The 16450-nt window shown below is 48.8% G+C and overlaps 4 protein-coding genes and 1 long non-coding RNA gene across 6 annotated transcripts; 2 read left to right on the top strand and 3 right to left on the bottom strand.

Moving 5' to 3' along the window:
- Positions 1-270: 270 nt before the first annotated feature.
- On the top strand, positions 271-1883 carry LOC144207032 (snRNA-activating protein complex subunit 1-like). The gene is made up of 2 exons (XM_077732218.1): positions 271-947; positions 1243-1883. Exons 1-2 carry the CDS (start codon positions 333-335, stop codon positions 1660-1662), a joined length of 1035 nt encoding a protein of 344 aa, XP_077588344.1. The 5' UTR covers positions 271-332; the 3' UTR covers positions 1663-1883.
- A 77-nt stretch (positions 1884-1960) lies between these two features.
- On the top strand, positions 1961-4614 carry arl9 (ADP-ribosylation factor-like 9). Of its 2 annotated transcripts, XM_077732220.1 has the most exons (5): positions 1961-2378; positions 2798-2960; positions 3029-3204; positions 3377-3556; positions 3671-4614. In XM_077732220.1, exons 1-4 carry the CDS (start codon positions 2118-2120, stop codon positions 3548-3550), a joined length of 774 nt encoding a protein of 257 aa, XP_077588346.1. In that variant the 5' UTR covers positions 1961-2117; the 3' UTR covers positions 3551-3556; positions 3671-4614. The 2 variants fall into 2 exon arrangements, with proteins under 2 accessions (XP_077588346.1, XP_077588345.1); XM_077732219.1 differs by having other exon boundaries at positions 1962-2378; positions 3377-4614.
- On the bottom strand, positions 2164-2982 carry LOC144207036 (uncharacterized). The gene is made up of 2 exons (XR_013328548.1): positions 2755-2982; positions 2164-2423 (listed from the first exon to the last, which is right to left on the bottom strand). It is a non-coding gene; the product is annotated as an uncharacterized LOC144207036 (long non-coding RNA).
- A 404-nt stretch (positions 4615-5018) lies between the features above and the next one.
- hopx (HOP homeobox) lies at positions 5019-6139 on the bottom strand. The gene is made up of 2 exons (XM_077732225.1): positions 5847-6139; positions 5019-5281 (listed from the first exon to the last, which is right to left on the bottom strand). Exons 1-2 carry the CDS (start codon positions 5976-5978, stop codon positions 5204-5206), a joined length of 210 nt encoding a protein of 69 aa, XP_077588351.1. The 5' UTR covers positions 5979-6139; the 3' UTR covers positions 5019-5203.
- A 2898-nt stretch (positions 6140-9037) lies between these two features.
- On the bottom strand, positions 9038-16333 carry sec24b (SEC24 homolog B, COPII coat complex component). The gene is made up of 24 exons (XM_077733369.1): positions 15963-16333; positions 14683-15207; positions 14434-14565; positions 14250-14378; positions 14040-14123; positions 13834-13955; positions 13585-13769; positions 13400-13502; positions 13097-13223; positions 12920-13029; positions 12651-12763; positions 12459-12577; positions 12307-12362; positions 11993-12199; positions 11789-11912; positions 11568-11726; positions 11325-11498; positions 10996-11106; positions 10747-10922; positions 10543-10680; positions 10362-10466; positions 9985-10077; positions 9601-9704; positions 9038-9522 (listed from the first exon to the last, which is right to left on the bottom strand). Exons 1-24 carry the CDS (start codon positions 16042-16044, stop codon positions 9411-9413), a joined length of 3390 nt encoding a protein of 1129 aa, XP_077589495.1. The 5' UTR covers positions 16045-16333; the 3' UTR covers positions 9038-9410.
- Between the last annotated feature and the right edge of the window lie 117 nt (positions 16334-16450).

The following is a 16450-nucleotide window of genomic DNA, read 5'->3' as shown; positions in this document are numbered from 1 at the left end:
TTGTGTGTTTATGTTTCAACTCGTTCACTTTTCCGAAACAATCTGTTTCGGCGACCCGGGTGAGAGAAAGAAATAATGGTTGGACAAATTGACACACAGATGAATTACATTTGTAGTATTTGCACTGAGTATGAATGATTGCCAAATGAAGTAAAGCTGCACTACATCTTCAAGTGTGCTAATCGTGAATTTCTTATACTTCGGATGTCCTTAAAAGACAAAACAAAAAGTAATTGGGCCACGCCCACATCCGTGGCCGACGACTTAAATGCTCCTTGGCGTCACCTGCCTCGTTAACTGCCATCCAAGCCACGTTGAGCCGGAGTCCGGAGATGCCTAAAACCACCCCCTCGTACACCGCGCCATTCTACGATCCTCTGACCGAGGACGCCGAGGCTCTCCTCGGCCGCTTCCAGCAGGGCGACTCCATCCGAGTGGAGCGTTTCGCAGCCCTGTGGAGAGAAGTCCGATTCCACGAGATCTTCTCGACCATCCCGAGCATGAGCGAGGAGAAGAAATTCTGCCGGGTGGCCATGGCCACCGCCGTCAAGTACTTCCTACCCCCTTACTGCTACCAGGTGCGGGTAGGCGGACTGTACTTGATGTACGCCGTCTACTACACGCAGCGCGCCGTGCCTCCGCTGCGGCTCCGCCTGGCACTCCGCGACTGGGACGACGTGCAGCACTTCTTGCGCGACTCAATCGCCAACGGCCACCTGGACGCGCTTTACGTCTATCGGAAGCTGGTGTGCGCTCGAGCCTTCGAATACACGGCCATGCCGCATTCGCTCGCCTTCCAGCGATCCAAGAGGACCAAGGGACAGAAGGTGTGTGCCGGGATGTTGGCCAGAGCCACCGCGGCGAAGGAGCTGCTCTCCGATGACTACTTGGAGGAGATCGCCAACATCCACAACCACTACCACAAGATGAAGAACGAATTGGTCGAGGTCTGTATCAAAAAACAAAACAAAAACCAAAAATAAAAAACTGGATGGCAACTTTTTGAATTCAAGGAATGGATGACCACCCCAAACCAACATCGTGGTCGTCCATTCATGAATAATTTAGTTTTGCCATGAGTCAAATCCCAATATTTTATAATGAATGATTAAAAATGTTATCCCATCTGACACATCCCTATCTTAGATGACTTAACCCATTGGTGTCTCTTGCAGCCATAATATGCATGTTTCATAGTTTTATTTCACCCCATAATATATGAATTCTGCTGTCCCAACATAGGTCCGTCTCCAGGCCGGCATGACTCATGCCGATTTTGACTCTCGCCTGAAAACCCCTTTGAACGCGTTCCTCACGTGGCAGCGGAAGACGTTCAACGGAGCCGACGACACCGACGAGAAAGAGGACGAGCCCACCGAAGAGGAGGCTTGTCGTGGTCGGGCCGCTCTGCTGGCCTCCATCAAAAAGAGGAGCTATGGGCCGGTGGGGGCCAAGTCTCCGGACCCCTGCCAGGAAGTGCAGGCGGAGTCCTCCGGTTGGGAACCCACCAAGGCGGAGAGGCCCCTGTCGCTGAGAGCCCGCACCTGGAACGCTCTCGGGAAGAACCCGGAGAAATCAACCCGACAGGCGGCGGGGATCCTGAGCGCCACCGACAAGGAACGGTTGCGACGAAGGAAATCTGTTTTGCGCGACAAGCAATAGAAAGCCCACAAGCACTCGGCTCTTGTTGTATAGTTTTTGTTCATGAAATTGTTAATATATTGGTCATTTCTTTATTCAATGTCGTTGCTACAAATGTAGAGTATGTTTTGTTTGTTCAATTAAACAATTTCTTCATCTTTGAAAATGGATTCCACTTCAATTGTTCAGTTAATGTCTTGTGAAGTATATTGCTTTTGAATTAAAACTATTTTCATTTCAAATCCCGCATTCAAGTCTGTGTCATTTGCTGCCCCCGGCGGCAAGGCCTGGATATGACATCAACAAACTGTTCCAGACCGGAAAAACGGTGAAGTTCCTTTCACGTTTCCGGTCTAGTAATCCACTTGTTGATGGAGGAAAGCGAGACGAGTTTGTTCATTTAAAGTAAACCGAGAGTGTTTATTAAAAGGTCCAGTCGTTTATTGACCATCCAGATCGTGTGTTGTTGCTGCACGATGGGATTGAAGGAAGCTGGTTTTCTCGGATTCTTCGCGGCTTTGGCCGGGGGACTAGCCTATGTCGCCTGGAACTACACATCGTTCTTCTCTCGAGAGGTCGGTAAAAGTTGCCCAGAAGATAGCGATGGCCACGAAAGTCAAACGCCCGGAAAAGAAAAGACGGAGAAAGAAGACAGCGGTGATGGGGGCGAGCAAAATGTCGCGGTTGACCGCCTTGAGCCGCTTTGCGCCAGCGTCACGGAGCACAAAGTATCCGAGGTAAGCGTGGTTACCGGCGGCCACACTTTGGTGGACGCCTCGCTCCTGTTTCAAAGAAGCAGAGAGGCAATCGTTGTTATTTATCATGGTTACCCTCAACGATGCTACCGTTTTTATGATAAAGTTTCTTGTGACACTTTCCAAGCACTTTGGCTGACAAGGAGACTTAGTTTGAGCCACCTGTTTTTGGCAGTCGCTAATAACGAAACACTGGTTGTGTGGTGGTGGTAGTTTAATGAGAGAGACGCCGCTTCTAACCAGTAAAACAATGGCTTAAACCTACTTCAATTCAAATCAAAAACTTTTGCTTGGACTCGCAGAAGGAAAACATAATTTGATCAATACTCTTGCCACGGATCATATTTCTGTACCGTACAGCGAATAGTCCGACGAATTCCATTTCGACACTGTGTGTGCAGAAGTTGGGGAGTCAAGTGCTGGTTCTGGGCCTGGAGGGAGCCGGCAAGTCCAGTCTGCTGTACTCCATGGCCATCGGCAGCCCGGAGACCGACGCGGAGCCCACGGCGGGCTTCAACGCCGTCTCCGTGAACAGAGAAGGCCTGCGCCTGGAGTTCCTGGAGAGTAAGCGTGACCCGAGCGCCCCACTCAGGCGGCGCCCACTTTTTAAACGCCCACCCGTTTCCCCACAGTCGGCGGCAGCGCGGCACTGAGGCCTTACTGGTCTAAGTACATTCCCAAGGCTCTGCTGCTGGTCTTCGTGGTGGACTCTGCGGCGCCGCAGCTTTTCCCCGAAGCCAAAGCGCATCTGCACTCGGTGCTGTCCTCTCACCCCCATCTGCCTTTGATGGTACTGGCCAACAAGCAGGTGAGGAATGGTAGAAATGCTATAAATAGGCTTGTGGATTCTTCACCCCTGGATGTTTTGTACCAAATGAGTCACATTTTGTTTTTCTGATGTAGCTAGATCCAACGGACAGTAATATATATTCGACTATTATTATTATTGATTTAATATTAATATTATTTTGATCTTGCAGGACCTCGAGGGTGCCTGCGGCATCACCGACCTGGAAGACGCACTGGCGCTTTCCGAACTGGGCACCCGGAAGCTGTTGCTCATCGGGACGTGGGTCAAGAAGGGCCAAGAGCAAGTCAGCGCCGGCGTGCTGGATGCCCGAGAGCTCATCGCCGAGATGGCCGGAGCCAAGTGAACGCCGGTAACTTTTCTTTACGTCTTTCGGCTTCGTTTGGCGACCCTTTCACTCAGGTAGACTCGAGCGAGTGTTAAAATTCAACCAAAATGTGTGTTTTTGTTTCTGTTTGACTTTTAGAATAATGCCATCTATTTTACTGGCGACAGTTGCTTCGATTGTCATTTTACAGCAATGGGCTCGTTTTGGAGTTGACAACGTTTAGACCAGCAATTCTGAAATTGGAGAATTTCACACGGCATTTGCAAATTAATAGTCATTAGATTATTTCATATTCAGAAGGGGTCAATACATAGAAAAAGGGCTTATATTGCACAAAAAAAAAACTCGAAACATTTTTTTGCCTGGCAGAATTACAGCGTTTTTGTACCCTTAAGCATTTGATGTAGGTGTTATTTCCTCATATGGTTCCCTTCTTTCTTAATAAGATGATATATTTTTCTAGCAACTAAATAACATTTTTCAGAGGAATATATTTTGGGTTACTTTCAGCCCAAAGACTGTTTTTGTCAATTTGAGTCATTACACTTTGTTACCACAGGGCGGCTCTAGAATTCAATATACAGACTTGTAAAGGAAAACCAATTTGAATTTAACTAGAAACTTTTTAATGGCGTTAAGAAATGAGAGAGAAGTCCTGGGGGTTTATTTTTATTATCATTTATTAATAAAGTTATACATCAAGGTTAGGTCACTCTATAAGAAGTTAAGGGTGTCAATAAAAACAGCGGCACATAGCTGACAAATTCCTGCCAAGTCTGGCCCGTCCTCGTAGCAACAAACAAAAACAAGGCCCCCTTTGCATCCCCGTTTGCATTTTTTGTTTCCTGGAACCTCAGGACATGCTGTGGACATTTTGCAAGCATTGTCACGTTCTTCAACAAGACAAAGCAGCTGAATGCGGGTTGAAAAAAAGTTACTATTTATTATATTGAAATAATTCCTTGTTAAACAGAAGATCCGAATTTGAATTCTCAAATTTTATAGTCAGAATTTTCTGTCTAGTAATATTTGATATGTATTTGAGGTGAAACTTGACATCACATAAACAGCTTACTTCCAAATGTTTTTATTATTATTTTTTGGGGGATTATTTTTCATTTCTTTCCCGCTGCGTCATAGATGTCGAAATGACCGTTTGCTCAATGCCCCAATGGCGTCCGAGTCGGAAAAGCAGCTGCCGAGACTCATTGTTGTGCACTTTGTTTATCGTCAACGGGCCGCTGCTAGCGAACGACCATGAGGTCACATCCCTTTTACAGACGGTCGCACAATAGAACAACATCACCTGTTGCTCGTTTGTCCCGCCGCCCCGATCGCCAATTTACCCCTCGGACGTCTATCGCCGTCAACTGCACTCGTTTATAAAGTCGAGTTAGTGTAGGGAAGTCATTTTTAGAGCCCCTCTAATTCTTGTAATGCCACTCAGTGGCAGCGAAAGCATCTAAAAGGAAAGACAGAAAACAGCTTTTCATAGCTGAGCTCTTAATTTATTAACAATCATCTATAGACGCGGCTAATATAGTCGACAGCACACAAGCACCTTCACATTGGGACAATAGCTTCTTCATTGGCCAAAGAGAACATGGGGAGGAAGTCGGTGGGGGGCCTGGAAATGGAGGGAGGGGGGTTTGGTCCGGATTCAGGCCGGCCTCAGTCCAGGACGGAACCCAGCTCGGCCGGAAGCCCCTCGTCCTGGCGCCACTTGGCGTTGCGCTGCTTGAACCATTGCTGCGGAGCGAACGCGACATTAGAAAAGTCGTACAATGAATAGAAGCATTCGTAAAAACCTGAATGAACATTCCACGCTGTCCGACCAGACCGACTGGTTTGTTGAGTTCTGCTAGAGGAAAACAATATTTGTTGTCCTATCAGCACAATTTTGTTTTTTATGTCCATATTCCCGTTTTATGTACAGAGTCGCCATCTCCCCAGGCTCCAATAAACTAATCTTGACGGCGATAGACGTCCAATCCAGATAAAACAATAACCCATTACATACTGAAATACTGCAAGAGTGAAGTACTAATACCCCCACCAAAAAAATAATAATTATAAAATAAAGCAATTATAGTCCATAATGAAATAAGATATTTTAAAATATGTCCTATAAACATTGAGATGTGCCCAAAATAATATTAGAATGTATTTCAATGGTCAAATGTCTAGAATTCTACGAATCATCCTTTATCCAAAGTGCTTATCCTCACAGAGACGGTGGGTGTTTGAAAGCAAAAACATCCCCCCAAATTTTGTATGGACGCGCGATGGCATAAGGACAAACGGACAAACTTACCTCCGTCGCCCCCTCAGAGAGTCCAGTCTCCGCAGCAATGAGCGTCAGCGTCCACGGGTCGGGACGCCGATGCTTTTTATAACTTTCCTCCAAAACTTTGGCCTGTTGCTCGGTCAACTTGATGCACTCCATCACTTGGGCTGATCACGCCAACGCCAAAAAAGAGCGAGAAAACAAAAAGAAAAAACGTCAGGAAAAGCCGTTCGCAAGCCTGCACACGGCGCCGTGCTCTCGGAGCAGTCCTCGCCGGAAAGTGAGCGCTCTCGGCCGGCGTGCGCCGAGTCCGGCCGGGCAGGCAGGTCGGAGCACTCCTCCGGCGGAGGCGGAGCTCCGAGGTGGGCGCGGCACTCGCTCGTCCATGTCGCCGCTTCGGTGACAGCTTGGAGGCTCGTCACGTCACTGCCAAGGACTGTCGAGTCCTATTTTATTTAAAAACAATAAGTTTGACTCCAGCCTCGGCTCATTAGGCGCAAAAACGTCGATTGATCTCTTGGATTCATTTACGGTGTTAAAAGTAGTGATCCGTCAATGGCATTATTATGACTGTATTGAAATGAAACATGACTAAGTCCAGTTTTTTTGGCATGCTACTATGACGACACCTAGTTTATTGACATAAGCTGTAAAAGTAAATAGTTGTCTTATTATGGCTCACGCGCTCGTCAAACAAACCGCTGGTCACCACGGCGACGCAAGATACAGGTGCTGATAAGAAGATGCCACTTGGGACAGAAAAAAACGACATCACAGGCAATATTGATATTTCATTATTTGTGTTCTCAACTCAAAGAGCTAAAATGATACTCAAAAAGAATTGGAAGAAAGAGCAGGGATTGGTCAAAATACTTGAATCCATCAATGCCAACAACTGAGAAAATGCAATTTCATTGAAGTGGTAAAAAAAATGAGTGGGAATCGAACAAAATTGGAAAATAGTTTAGCATTGAGATTAGGTTATCGTCGACCGGTCGGTGTTGTTGACGAACTGGAAATAGCCAAAGACAAAAGAGCGCGTTGACAATCGGACGTGCGCATGACAGCAGTAAAAATAGTCTGTCAGGTTGCGACCCTTTACTTCCTGCTCCTTGCTGTCGCTTCATTTGGTTAAAACAACAAGACGGGCCATGTCGTTTTACATATTACTATATGTTCCCCTAAGGATTGTGGGAAAACAAACATCCTCTTTCATTTTTGGCTGCGAGAGAACAACAAACGTTGCATGCTTCATCTAGAAAAACAACAACATACAACATCTCCCCTTTTTTTTAAATGAAACCTTCTACTTTTTTTCTATAATGTTCCCCTAAAGTGCTGTATTTTTCTCCACACCTTAAAAGAGGCCCCTTTTCTCGCACTTTGGCTTCCTTTGTCGAAAAATGTGGCTGGAGGCAAAGGCTTATGTCAGTGGAGCTGTCGAGATAAGCCGAGTGCGGCGCATCGTGGCTCCTGACAAACCCAGCGTGCGTTCAACCTTCCCAGTTGCGCATTCCAACTCCTTCACTTCACTTATAACATCTCCCGTTCCAAGCAGCCACGCTCACATTAACACCGGGGCCCACCAGGCCACGGACTATTGGGCGACTGGCTTTGGGCTCGATGGTAGAACCTACGCTAGCTAATTACTACGTAGTCCGTTGCCATCAATTTATCACAAAGTGCCATTGTGCCATAGCCAAAAGGGAAAGGCTTCCTCAAACAGTGGCTGTGCTCATTGGAGAAGGATTCCCTAAAGAATCTGAAATGAGCGCTGGGCCTTATGTGGGAAATTGGGGAAGCCTCCTCCCCCCTCGCTCCTCACCCACTCGCCCCGGTGACGCATTATGTTCCGAGGAGTGCGCCGCACGGACATTACATAATCGGCGAATAGCGGTCCTCCCTTGACTCCGTTCCAGGTGGCCCACCCTCCCACTCCCTCTCCCTGGTTCGCTCCCTCCGTGTTAAAAGGCATACGGGAATTAAAGGCCCGTGGACGTCTTTTTGTAGTCCGTTTTTACAACCTGTAAAATTTTGGGTGTAGTATTTATTTTCTAGACTCACTTAAAGCCACTAACTGAATCTGCATTCAACTAACTTATTTAACCGGACTCAAAATGTCACTTTTTTAGTCATTTTGAGGCATTTCAGAAGGAAGAAGCGAATGAACAAATGATTCCGTGTAGTTTTCGGGACATTCTTCCTCTTTTTTAATGTTTTGAATTTGGAACAGCGTGAATTGGTCAAGGCTCAAAGTCAGTTCGGCACTCCCAAAAAAGTACGTGGAAACAAAAAAAAAAGTTCTATGTGGGAAGCTGGCCTTTGCAAAACATCAAGAAAAAAAAAGAAAAACAATGTGGAGCTAGGTAACTTGTGTCAGCCAAGTTCCAACACTTGTTTGGAGAGGTTGGAAATTGTGACCACATTGTTTTTGGGGACGTTTTTTCTTTTTTTTTTTTTTTTTGGAAACTCCAGCATGTTTTGCTTGCTGGGGCCCCCCCATCACGTCCCACAATGGGCAACATTCCTTCCCCTATTTTTGTCAAAGAGCTTCAACTTATGTCGACCACTCTACCAGCGGGCCGCTCGCTGCCTTTATGCATTTTGGGATTGGATCTGAGGGTCTTCAGACACTTTTCTCACCCAAGAAGAACAAGTTGAAAGAAAGTCAAAGCTAAAAGGCTGTTTTTAGTTTGACACGCTGGCTCCTCAACCCGTGATTTAGTCGGCGCAAAAGCGTTCCGCTGGAAGCCCGGCCGGGCAGATGACAAGGAAAGGAAAAGCCTCCGCCGGGGGTTCTGAGGTCCCCCGCCACGGCGCCGCGTCCCTGTCAAGTGGCTTTGGGGAGAAGAAAAAGTCCAGGCCGGTGGGGGAGGGGAGGCCACGCCGGCGGCGTCGGGAAGCTGAACAAACGGCGGCGATGAGTGGCGCTGCCGACCAGAAACACGGGCCTAATTACCCAGGAGACAATGATGTTGTGCTCCAATCTTGAGGGCAAACATGCTTTTAGGGAGCCAAAACAAGGCTTATCTTCACCTCCCAAAAGATGTTTAAAAAGCTGCTCCCCTTTTTTATTTTGGGAAGCCTTTATGGAGGACGCGGCTATTTTTAGTGCCTTAAAATTAAAAACAGAAGCTCTCAAAGCAAGGGTGTCCAAACTTTTGACTCTTTTTCCCCCCCTGCCAACTTGAAATTGTTCCACAAAGAGAGGATCAGAATTGTATGAAAAAAGGATCAGGTGTTTTATTTTTTCCCAAAGTCATCATTCATTTGAATAGTCAGGACAGGGTTGGCTTTCTTCTTTTTTTATTGAATAAGATGCTTCATAAATTATCGCTCATAAAAGATTCTTTTCAGTAGTTACAAACAGGGTGGAACATTGAGTCCATTGGTCAACCAGGAGTCTTCAACACTCTCCAAAAATGCACACTTGCCCATATTCAGTGTTTTCGAGGAGGGAAATCTTCAAAAAGAAGGAAAAAGAAAAGCCCAGGACGGCGCTACCACCACAATCGTCTCGGCTCGAGTCTTTCCCATTTAAAAGGACAGGCTACTCTTCTCTTGGTCATTTTTCATGGCGGTCCATCGCCGCTAGGATACTTGCTGCTGGATGTGGCGCAAAAAGTCCTGGTAGGAGGAGCCCGCCTCGGACCGGTCTTCTACCAAGTGCTGGAAAAAAACGCCATTGCTTGAGGCCTCGTCCCTGAGCACAAAGAAACAAAGTCAGAAGTTGACCAAGTGTTAAGCAAGCATCTATTTTTTTTCTCCATTTGGTGCTTACTTAATGACGTGCAGGATGGAGCGGAAAGCTCTGTTGTCCTGTAGCCAGTCCAGGAAGGCTCGCACCCGCTCCGATAGCAGCGTGGGCAGCTCAGGAATGCAACCCTTCCACCACAGAAAAAAAAGGAAAAAAATCAACAACAACAAAAGCACTACAACCGCATTGGAGCGCACAATGCGGCGCCCAGCAAAAAGAGGCCGTTTGGAATGTTTGGCATGTAGGTGGTGGCTCTGCGAGAAACATGCTGACAGCAACTGTCACCCAGAACCTTCCAGAGGTGGGGGCCAAAGAAAAAAAACAAAAACAAAACAGCAACAGCAGGTCTGATTTGCTGCACGTGCTCTTTTTTTTGGAACCACAAATACAAAGTGACTCTTAACTCACCATGTTGGACGGGATGGAGGCAAAGTTGGGGTAGTCCAGGACGTCTCGGATGAACATTTCGTTGCAGTGTTTGCCAATCCACAGGTAAAACACCTGTGGGATGTCAAGAAACAACAATCAATTTGATTCAAAACTGATCCAGAAAGGCCTTGTGGCTTTCCCCTAGTGCTTTTTAAGACTGGCGGGCTGCCAGGGTGAAACTGTACTAGAAAGTAGTAGACATATTTTAGCCATTTCTGGTGAGCATTTTGAAAGGCCACCTTTAACATTTGCACTTTTTTCCATAAACAGGACACAATGTGAAGAAAGGTTCAAGCCAATTGGGACTGGAGGCAATGGATCGGCGTCAACAGGAAAGGAAAGAGAGGAAGACGTACGTTGCCGCAGTCCATTAAGAAGGCGCCGTTCATACTCAAGCGCTCTGCCGACAAGTGGAGGAGCGGAGGTTGCGGCACCAGCGTGTCGTCGAGATGGAGCGCTCCCTGCAGGTAGATACCGTCATAGCCATCACACGGGGTAATTCACAATCTTTAGTTTGGGGTGGTGGCTTTCACCGACCTGGTCCGACATGTCATCCAGGCGGTAGAGCTCGGGATGAATCATCCGCATCAGCTGCTGCAGCGGCTGCGTTTTGAACTCGCACATGGCGTAAACGCGCTCGTCCAGACGGGTGTTGGTCTCCGTGCAAAACGCTTTCTGAAAGAGAAAAGGCCACACTTTAGAACGGCGCCGCCAGCGCACATGGTCGGGCGTTGGCCATACTTGTTTGAGCAGAGCCAGGACGTAGAGCAGAAAAAGGCGCATGGAAGCCGGAACCAATGGACCGGAATGCTGCGGGTTGGACGCGCTTCTCCTGTAAGCGCTCACAAAGTCCACCGCCGCGTTGATCAGAGCGTCCCTGGCGTCCGATAGGCTGGATAGGATCGACCGGTCGATGGCTTTTGCCAACAAAAAACAAAAAAATCCAATTAATGAAATAAAAACATGCGACGGCCAACGTCAGTCACTTACCCATGTTGGCCAGCAAGCAAGTGATGGCGTGAACGTCGGCGCCGGCGTACACGTCGCTCAGCTGGCTGACCACGGGCAGACAAAGCGTGTGCACGCGGATGCGCCTCTTTCCTGCGCCCAAACAAGGACACGCCGCCATCCGTTAGAAAACAGTTTGACTATTAGCATGTCTTGCTTTTAGCAATACCAATTAACATTTGTCAGTCAGGGGAGAGGGGAGTAAGAAAAGCCTGGCAGCCCACATGGTTTATAAAGCACCGGGAAAACCCACTTATTTTCAATTAAACACTTTATGTCCTAGCTAATCTCAATTTTTTTGTTTGTGCTACCTTTACTGGACGTGTAGAGCAGCGCCGCCTGGAAGCACGCCAGAGACGAGTCGGCCAACGAGTCGTCGATGGACATCTGGACGGCGAAGGACGAATCCGGGTTGACGTTGGCCAGGGACAGCAGGTCAGTAGAGCGCACAAAGAAATTGCCGTGGAACGTGTGGATGGATAAACCTAGAAAAAAAAAAAAAAAGAAGAAGATGGTCAGTGGGAAATGGCAAACATCGCGTTTGACAAAGTCACCTTTGGTGCAGCGTATTCTCATGACCGCCTCGAATCCCAGCTTGCGAGCAAAGTAGCGTTCCAGATCTTTCTGGAATTTTTCCACCTGGGCCGGGTTGCGCACGCCGTGAAAGTTGGGGTAGTAGAAGATACTGCCGGCCGAGTACTTGGAGATGCACGCTGAAAAAAAAGCCAAACCCGCCGTAAAAACCTCGCTTGGTCTTCAACGTGGAGAAGCGTACCTAGCGAGGCCAGGTCGGCGTACTGCGAGCTGAGAAGGAAAAGATCCACGGCAATCTGTTGCCCCGAGCAATCTAGGGCCAATTTCTTGTAGAAGTCCGTGGCGGGGCCCAGATGTTGAACTCCCTGCTCAAATGCCAAGAAAGGGAAGAAGACGCTTTCAGAAAAGGCGGAGCAAAGACGAGCGCCTAGCAAAGGCTTCCTACCTTGGCGTCGGAGTGCCGCTCGGGGTCCTCCCTGCACTGCAGCGAGCCGGCGCCCAGCGTGGGCCGCTGCGTCTGGAAGACGCTGACGCGCCCTCCGCTGGGCGACATGAGCTTGAAGGCGGCTTGCAGGGCGGGGCCCAAGGCGCTCTGCGTCTCGCTACTCCGGTTGAACGTGGACGGAAGCGAAGCCAGTAGGTCCTTGATCAGCTGCATCGCAATGGGAAAGAGCAAAATGAATCGGAGCCAAATGTAAAAAAAAAAATACAGTAAATCAATTGCGCTAATCCGCGATAATTGAAAATTCTACAACCCACCTCTTTACTGTCCCTCCAGCTCACCATCAGACTATCGTGAGATGGTATGAAGATATCTGTGGTCATTGAATTGCAAAAAACAAACAATGATTAATTAATCCATCATTAAAAATAATCTTCCTTAAAATTAATGCTTGCTTGAAAATGAATACCGTCAATATCCGTCACCACCAGCATTTGCGGTCGGGAAAGTCCCTCCTGGAGGTTGTAGAAATGGACGTGGCTGTCGAACGTGAGAAATCCCACCTTGGTGCGCGAGTCTCCGGGCAACCTGAGGAACGGGAACGTCCAAATCCATTCACCCAACTGCCCCAGTTTGCACTGATATCCCATCATTGGCTTACTTATCCAAGTTGTCCAGGAGCGACTGGCAGAAATATTTCAGGTAGCCGCTCTCCACGGCATTGTGGGAAACGTCCAGCACAAAGAGGTAGACGGCGGGCTGGGGGGGCCGAAGCTGAAGCAAAGTTGTGAGCAAATCATGAGGACATAGTCACTAGTTATGGGGAAAAAAACTGCCATTTCTGAATGGAAAATGAGCGTCATAGAAAAAACGAATACAAGACTGCCATCTGATGGGCTGAAGCGCTCAACGCAAGTAAACGTGGTTTACCATGTAATCTGAAGAGGCAATGAATTCCACGGTGGCATTCTGGACCTCGGGTCTCTTGTGGGGTTCACCGTAGGATCTGGTCACTGGGTTGTACATGAATTCATCCGGTACTGGTAAAAAAAAAATGTAGGAAAATATCAGCGTGTGTCGAAAACTCCTCACTCGGCGTCGGCGTACCGTCGTTGACGCGATAGCACAGGTTGCATTTCCAGCGCCGCTGGTCCAGAAAGGTCACAAAGGGGTTGATGTAGGTGCGGCAGTGGCGACAGCGGACGATCGTGTTGGACGTGATGACTGGCAGTTGCTAAGGAGGCGTTTTCATTAGACATTCAGTTCAGGACACCTAATTTACTGGGTGGCATTTACCAAAAGCCTATTCCTAAAAATCGCGGTCTCGTGAAACCGCTCTCAATTGAATTTAAACAAAATATATATTATTTACTTGTTTTTTAGTTTCAATGAAATGACGTGGGATCCCACCTGCAGATCTCTGAAGGGGTGAAGCAGAAGGCCCAGAGGCAGTCTGGCTTTGTTGAGCAGGGCCTGAGTTTGGGGGACGCTGGTCAGGGTGCAGCGGAACGTCCTGTTTGGTTCAAACACCAAACTTATGTGAGCGGCCAATTAGTTTTTCTTTTTTCGGGTATTGCTGAAAACACTTGACGTACTGTGGGCTGCAGTTGACTTTCTTCAGTTCTTGACTCAGGTTGGGTTCAGGCGGGGCCAGGGGTCTCGGGGGGAGCAGGTTCCTCTCCTGCAGCAGGTCGAGGGGCCGGAGAGCTTCCACCTCCAGCTCCGGCACCCCGCTCAGGCCCCCCAGGGCCGCCGACAGCTGGGAAAGACTGGGGAAGGGCTGGAGACAAAAAGGCATGTCAGGGCGGCAATCGTCACGGCATGAGGAGGGCGGCGATCCCCACCTGGGAGTAGGGCTGGCAGCCCGCCGGTCCCAGTGCATCCCCAGAAGGCGGGTCCGCCGGTGAGCCGGGGTAGCCGCGGGGTGGCGCCCGCTCGCTCGCATGGGTGGCAGGCCGCATCGCTTCTGCGTCGTTATATTGATCTTAGCCAACGGCAAAAGGAAGAAAAAGAGGCCGGCCGTTTGCCAGGAGGCCGGCAACCCGGTTACCTGGAAAATGACCTCCTTCCAGGGAATCGTAACTGTTGGGCAGCGGAGACGCGCTCCCGGTCGTGGAAGACGACGTGTCCCCGCCTGAAAAAGAAACAAATTCAATGACGCTCCAAAGCCTTCTCCCCTGTTTATCTCATTGTTAGGATGCTACAACTGCAAATGTCAACTTATTTGATCCTAAATCCAATCTTTTGTTTGTTGTCAGACCTGCTTCCTCATCCTCTTCCTCCTCCTCATCATCGTCGTCATCCTCATCCTCCTCCTCCGAGCTGGACGACGATGGGCCCGCGTCAGGACCGGGGGCGGAGTTATTGGCGGCCGAGCCGTAGCGTTTGCCTGTCGGAGGTAAGTTGAACTCGTCTCTTTGTCCAAGTGGACAAACGTCCTATACCTTGACGATGGCCCGGTGAAGAATGGGCGTGCGTTCCCGAGGGGGCTCTCTCTCCGTTCACGCCGCCGCTGCCGTAGTAGTTGTAGGGTGGAGAGGTAGGAGGGGCGGAGCCATGATGTGTTGGGTTTTCCACTGAGAAAAGAAAAGGGAAAATTACAAAAAAAATAACGACTTTAAATCATTTCTCTTTAAATGTGCTCTGACGTGGTGAGGCTGTCATTGAAAAAAATAAAAGTAAAAGGCACGTGCCTGTGTTTCCTTGATGGTGAGTGGGCGGAGCCAAGGTGTACCCAGAGTGCACACCCGGTACTGCCGTTCCGGGCAGGGCGGCCGTCTGGCTGGACACCAGCGTGCCGTACTGACTGGTCCCCGCCGGGGACGGGTAGGACACAACGGGATACAGGGGGCACTCCGGGCCGCTAGGGGGCGCCGGCAACAAAGTGGGCTGCTGCTGGTGGCACGGAGCGGCAGGAGGGCGGTAGAAAGACGGTCCGTAATAAGATCCCGCGTTGGCGTAGGGCGGGTGCCGCTGCTCTTGCTGGAATTGGGCATACGGGGTGCCGGGGGGCGGCGCCGAGGAGGGGGCGACGGCGCCTGCCTGGGTCCGAGGAGGGGGCGCTGAGCTCCAAGGTGCTATCTGACACTGATTATCGTAGTAGTTGTTTGCAATGGGGGATTTGTGTGATGGGATGGCGGGGTGGCTCTGTCGCGGAGGCCTTTCGTAGTAACACGTCGTGGGGTACCCTGTGACGCCGGCGTACGGTGCAACTGGACCTAGCAAGGAAAGCAATGTCAGTTCAGGTTTTTTTATTTACAAGTTGCAGTTTGAGTTAGGATCTGGACATTTTCGGGAAAATTTGCTCAGGGGTTTTGTATTGGACAGCTGATCCGGATTTTTTTCTTCCATAAACAACAGTAATGAGCCCTAATATTCTGATGAAACTTTGACATTTGATGTTCTATTTTGAAAATGAAAGAATACTTTTGTACTTTTTTGGAACACTTAGAATAGATGTCAAATGTTCTCCGTGTCTCAACGCAGGATGGACATTTTTGGATGAACTCATCGGGATAATGTGACTCTTAATCACACCCTTTTTGAGTTCATCAGAAATGGAAAATCAAAGCAGATCCCTTCAATAGGATGATTTGTGTTGGCTTGTCTTGCCTCCAAACAAGCGTCATCAGATGAAGACGTTATTACACATTCATAGCGACATCAGTGTCGAAATCTAGCCAAATCGAGAGAAATAGTCCAATAAAACATGTGAAAGCATCATCAGTTCGCCCATAGATGCTAGGCTAATAGTAGCAGCATCTTTTGACAGGTTAACATTCAAATAGTGTGGATGGATGTTTCCTATATTGAAAACATTCTTCCTGCGCTTGTTATCTCCGACGGCAGGCATATGATCGAAGTAGGGATGTATTCGTGAAGTACGATCGGCGGAATAGAAGCGCCTGTCATATTAGCAGAAGCATTCTAAAGCTCAGGGAGCTGGCTAATCGCATCATCCGGCCTTCCTTACCCTTTAAACGGGGGGGAACAGCTCCGCCGTTCGGAGTCAGGGCTTGACCGGAGCCGAAGTAGCCGTTCACCGGCGCCGACATCACTACGGTGGCCCTCTCGGAAACGCTCACCGATGGATAACGAAGATCTGGATTTTTCCCCTCAGATAAATCCCATGAGTGTCACTCGGCGCCGAGCTGCGTGGATGGAGAATCGACTTTACTCCCCTGGCGGAGAGGCCGCAGATGGCTAAAGGAGAACCGGCTTCGATCTGGGTCAGCGACCGAGCCGAGAGCGCAGGTTCCGGGGACAGGATGTTGACGAGCCGTCACCTTCCTCCGCTGCTCTGGTGCCTTTCCATTAAATCGGATTTTAAAGCCTCTACCATTAGAACGAGGCAACGGAACGCCCTGTGAACGTGGACATATATGTCTCTGGACACCATGTTGAAGCACAAAATATAACCATTGCCTATAAAATGTCATTTAAAAAAATGCAATTGTCTAT

This window comes from Stigmatopora nigra, chromosome 14 (assembly GCF_051989575.1).
Source record: "Stigmatopora nigra isolate UIUO_SnigA chromosome 14, RoL_Snig_1.1, whole genome shotgun sequence".
In the NCBI taxonomy this organism is placed as follows: domain Eukaryota; kingdom Metazoa; phylum Chordata; class Actinopteri; order Syngnathiformes; family Syngnathidae; genus Stigmatopora; species Stigmatopora nigra.
This window is presented reverse-complemented; position numbering and strand designations above follow the sequence as displayed.

Coding starts and splice junctions, on each gene's coding strand:
- sec24b (XM_077733369.1), bottom strand. CDS start 16,044: ATGTCGGCGCCGGTGAACGGCTACTTCGGCTCCGGTCAAGCCCTGACT. Junction 13,030..13,096: donor GTGCTATCGCGTCAACGACG/GTACGCCGACGC, acceptor TTTTTTTACCAG/TACCGGATGAATTCATGTAC. Junction 9,523..9,600: donor TCCATCCTGCACGTCATTAA/GTAAGCACCAAA, acceptor CTTTGTGCTCAG/GGACGAGGCCTCAAGCAATG.
- arl9 (XM_077732220.1), top strand. CDS start 2,118: ATGGGATTGAAGGAAGCTGGTTTTCTCGGATTCTTCGCGGCTTTGGCC. Junction 2,961..3,028: donor GCGCCTGGAGTTCCTGGAGA/GTAAGCGTGACC, acceptor GTTTCCCCACAG/TCGGCGGCAGCGCGGCACTG. Junction 3,205..3,376: donor TGGTACTGGCCAACAAGCAG/GTGAGGAATGGT, acceptor TTGATCTTGCAG/GACCTCGAGGGTGCCTGCGG.
- LOC144207032 (XM_077732218.1), top strand. CDS start 333: ATGCCTAAAACCACCCCCTCGTACACCGCGCCATTCTACGATCCTCTG. Junction 948..1,242: donor TGAAGAACGAATTGGTCGAG/GTCTGTATCAAA, acceptor GTCCCAACATAG/GTCCGTCTCCAGGCCGGCAT.
- hopx (XM_077732225.1), bottom strand. CDS start 5,978: ATGGAGTGCATCAAGTTGACCGAGCAACAGGCCAAAGTTTTGGAGGAA. Junction 5,282..5,846: donor TCTCTGAGGGGGCGACGGAG/GTAAGTTTGTCC, acceptor TTCGCTCCGCAG/CAATGGTTCAAGCAGCGCAA.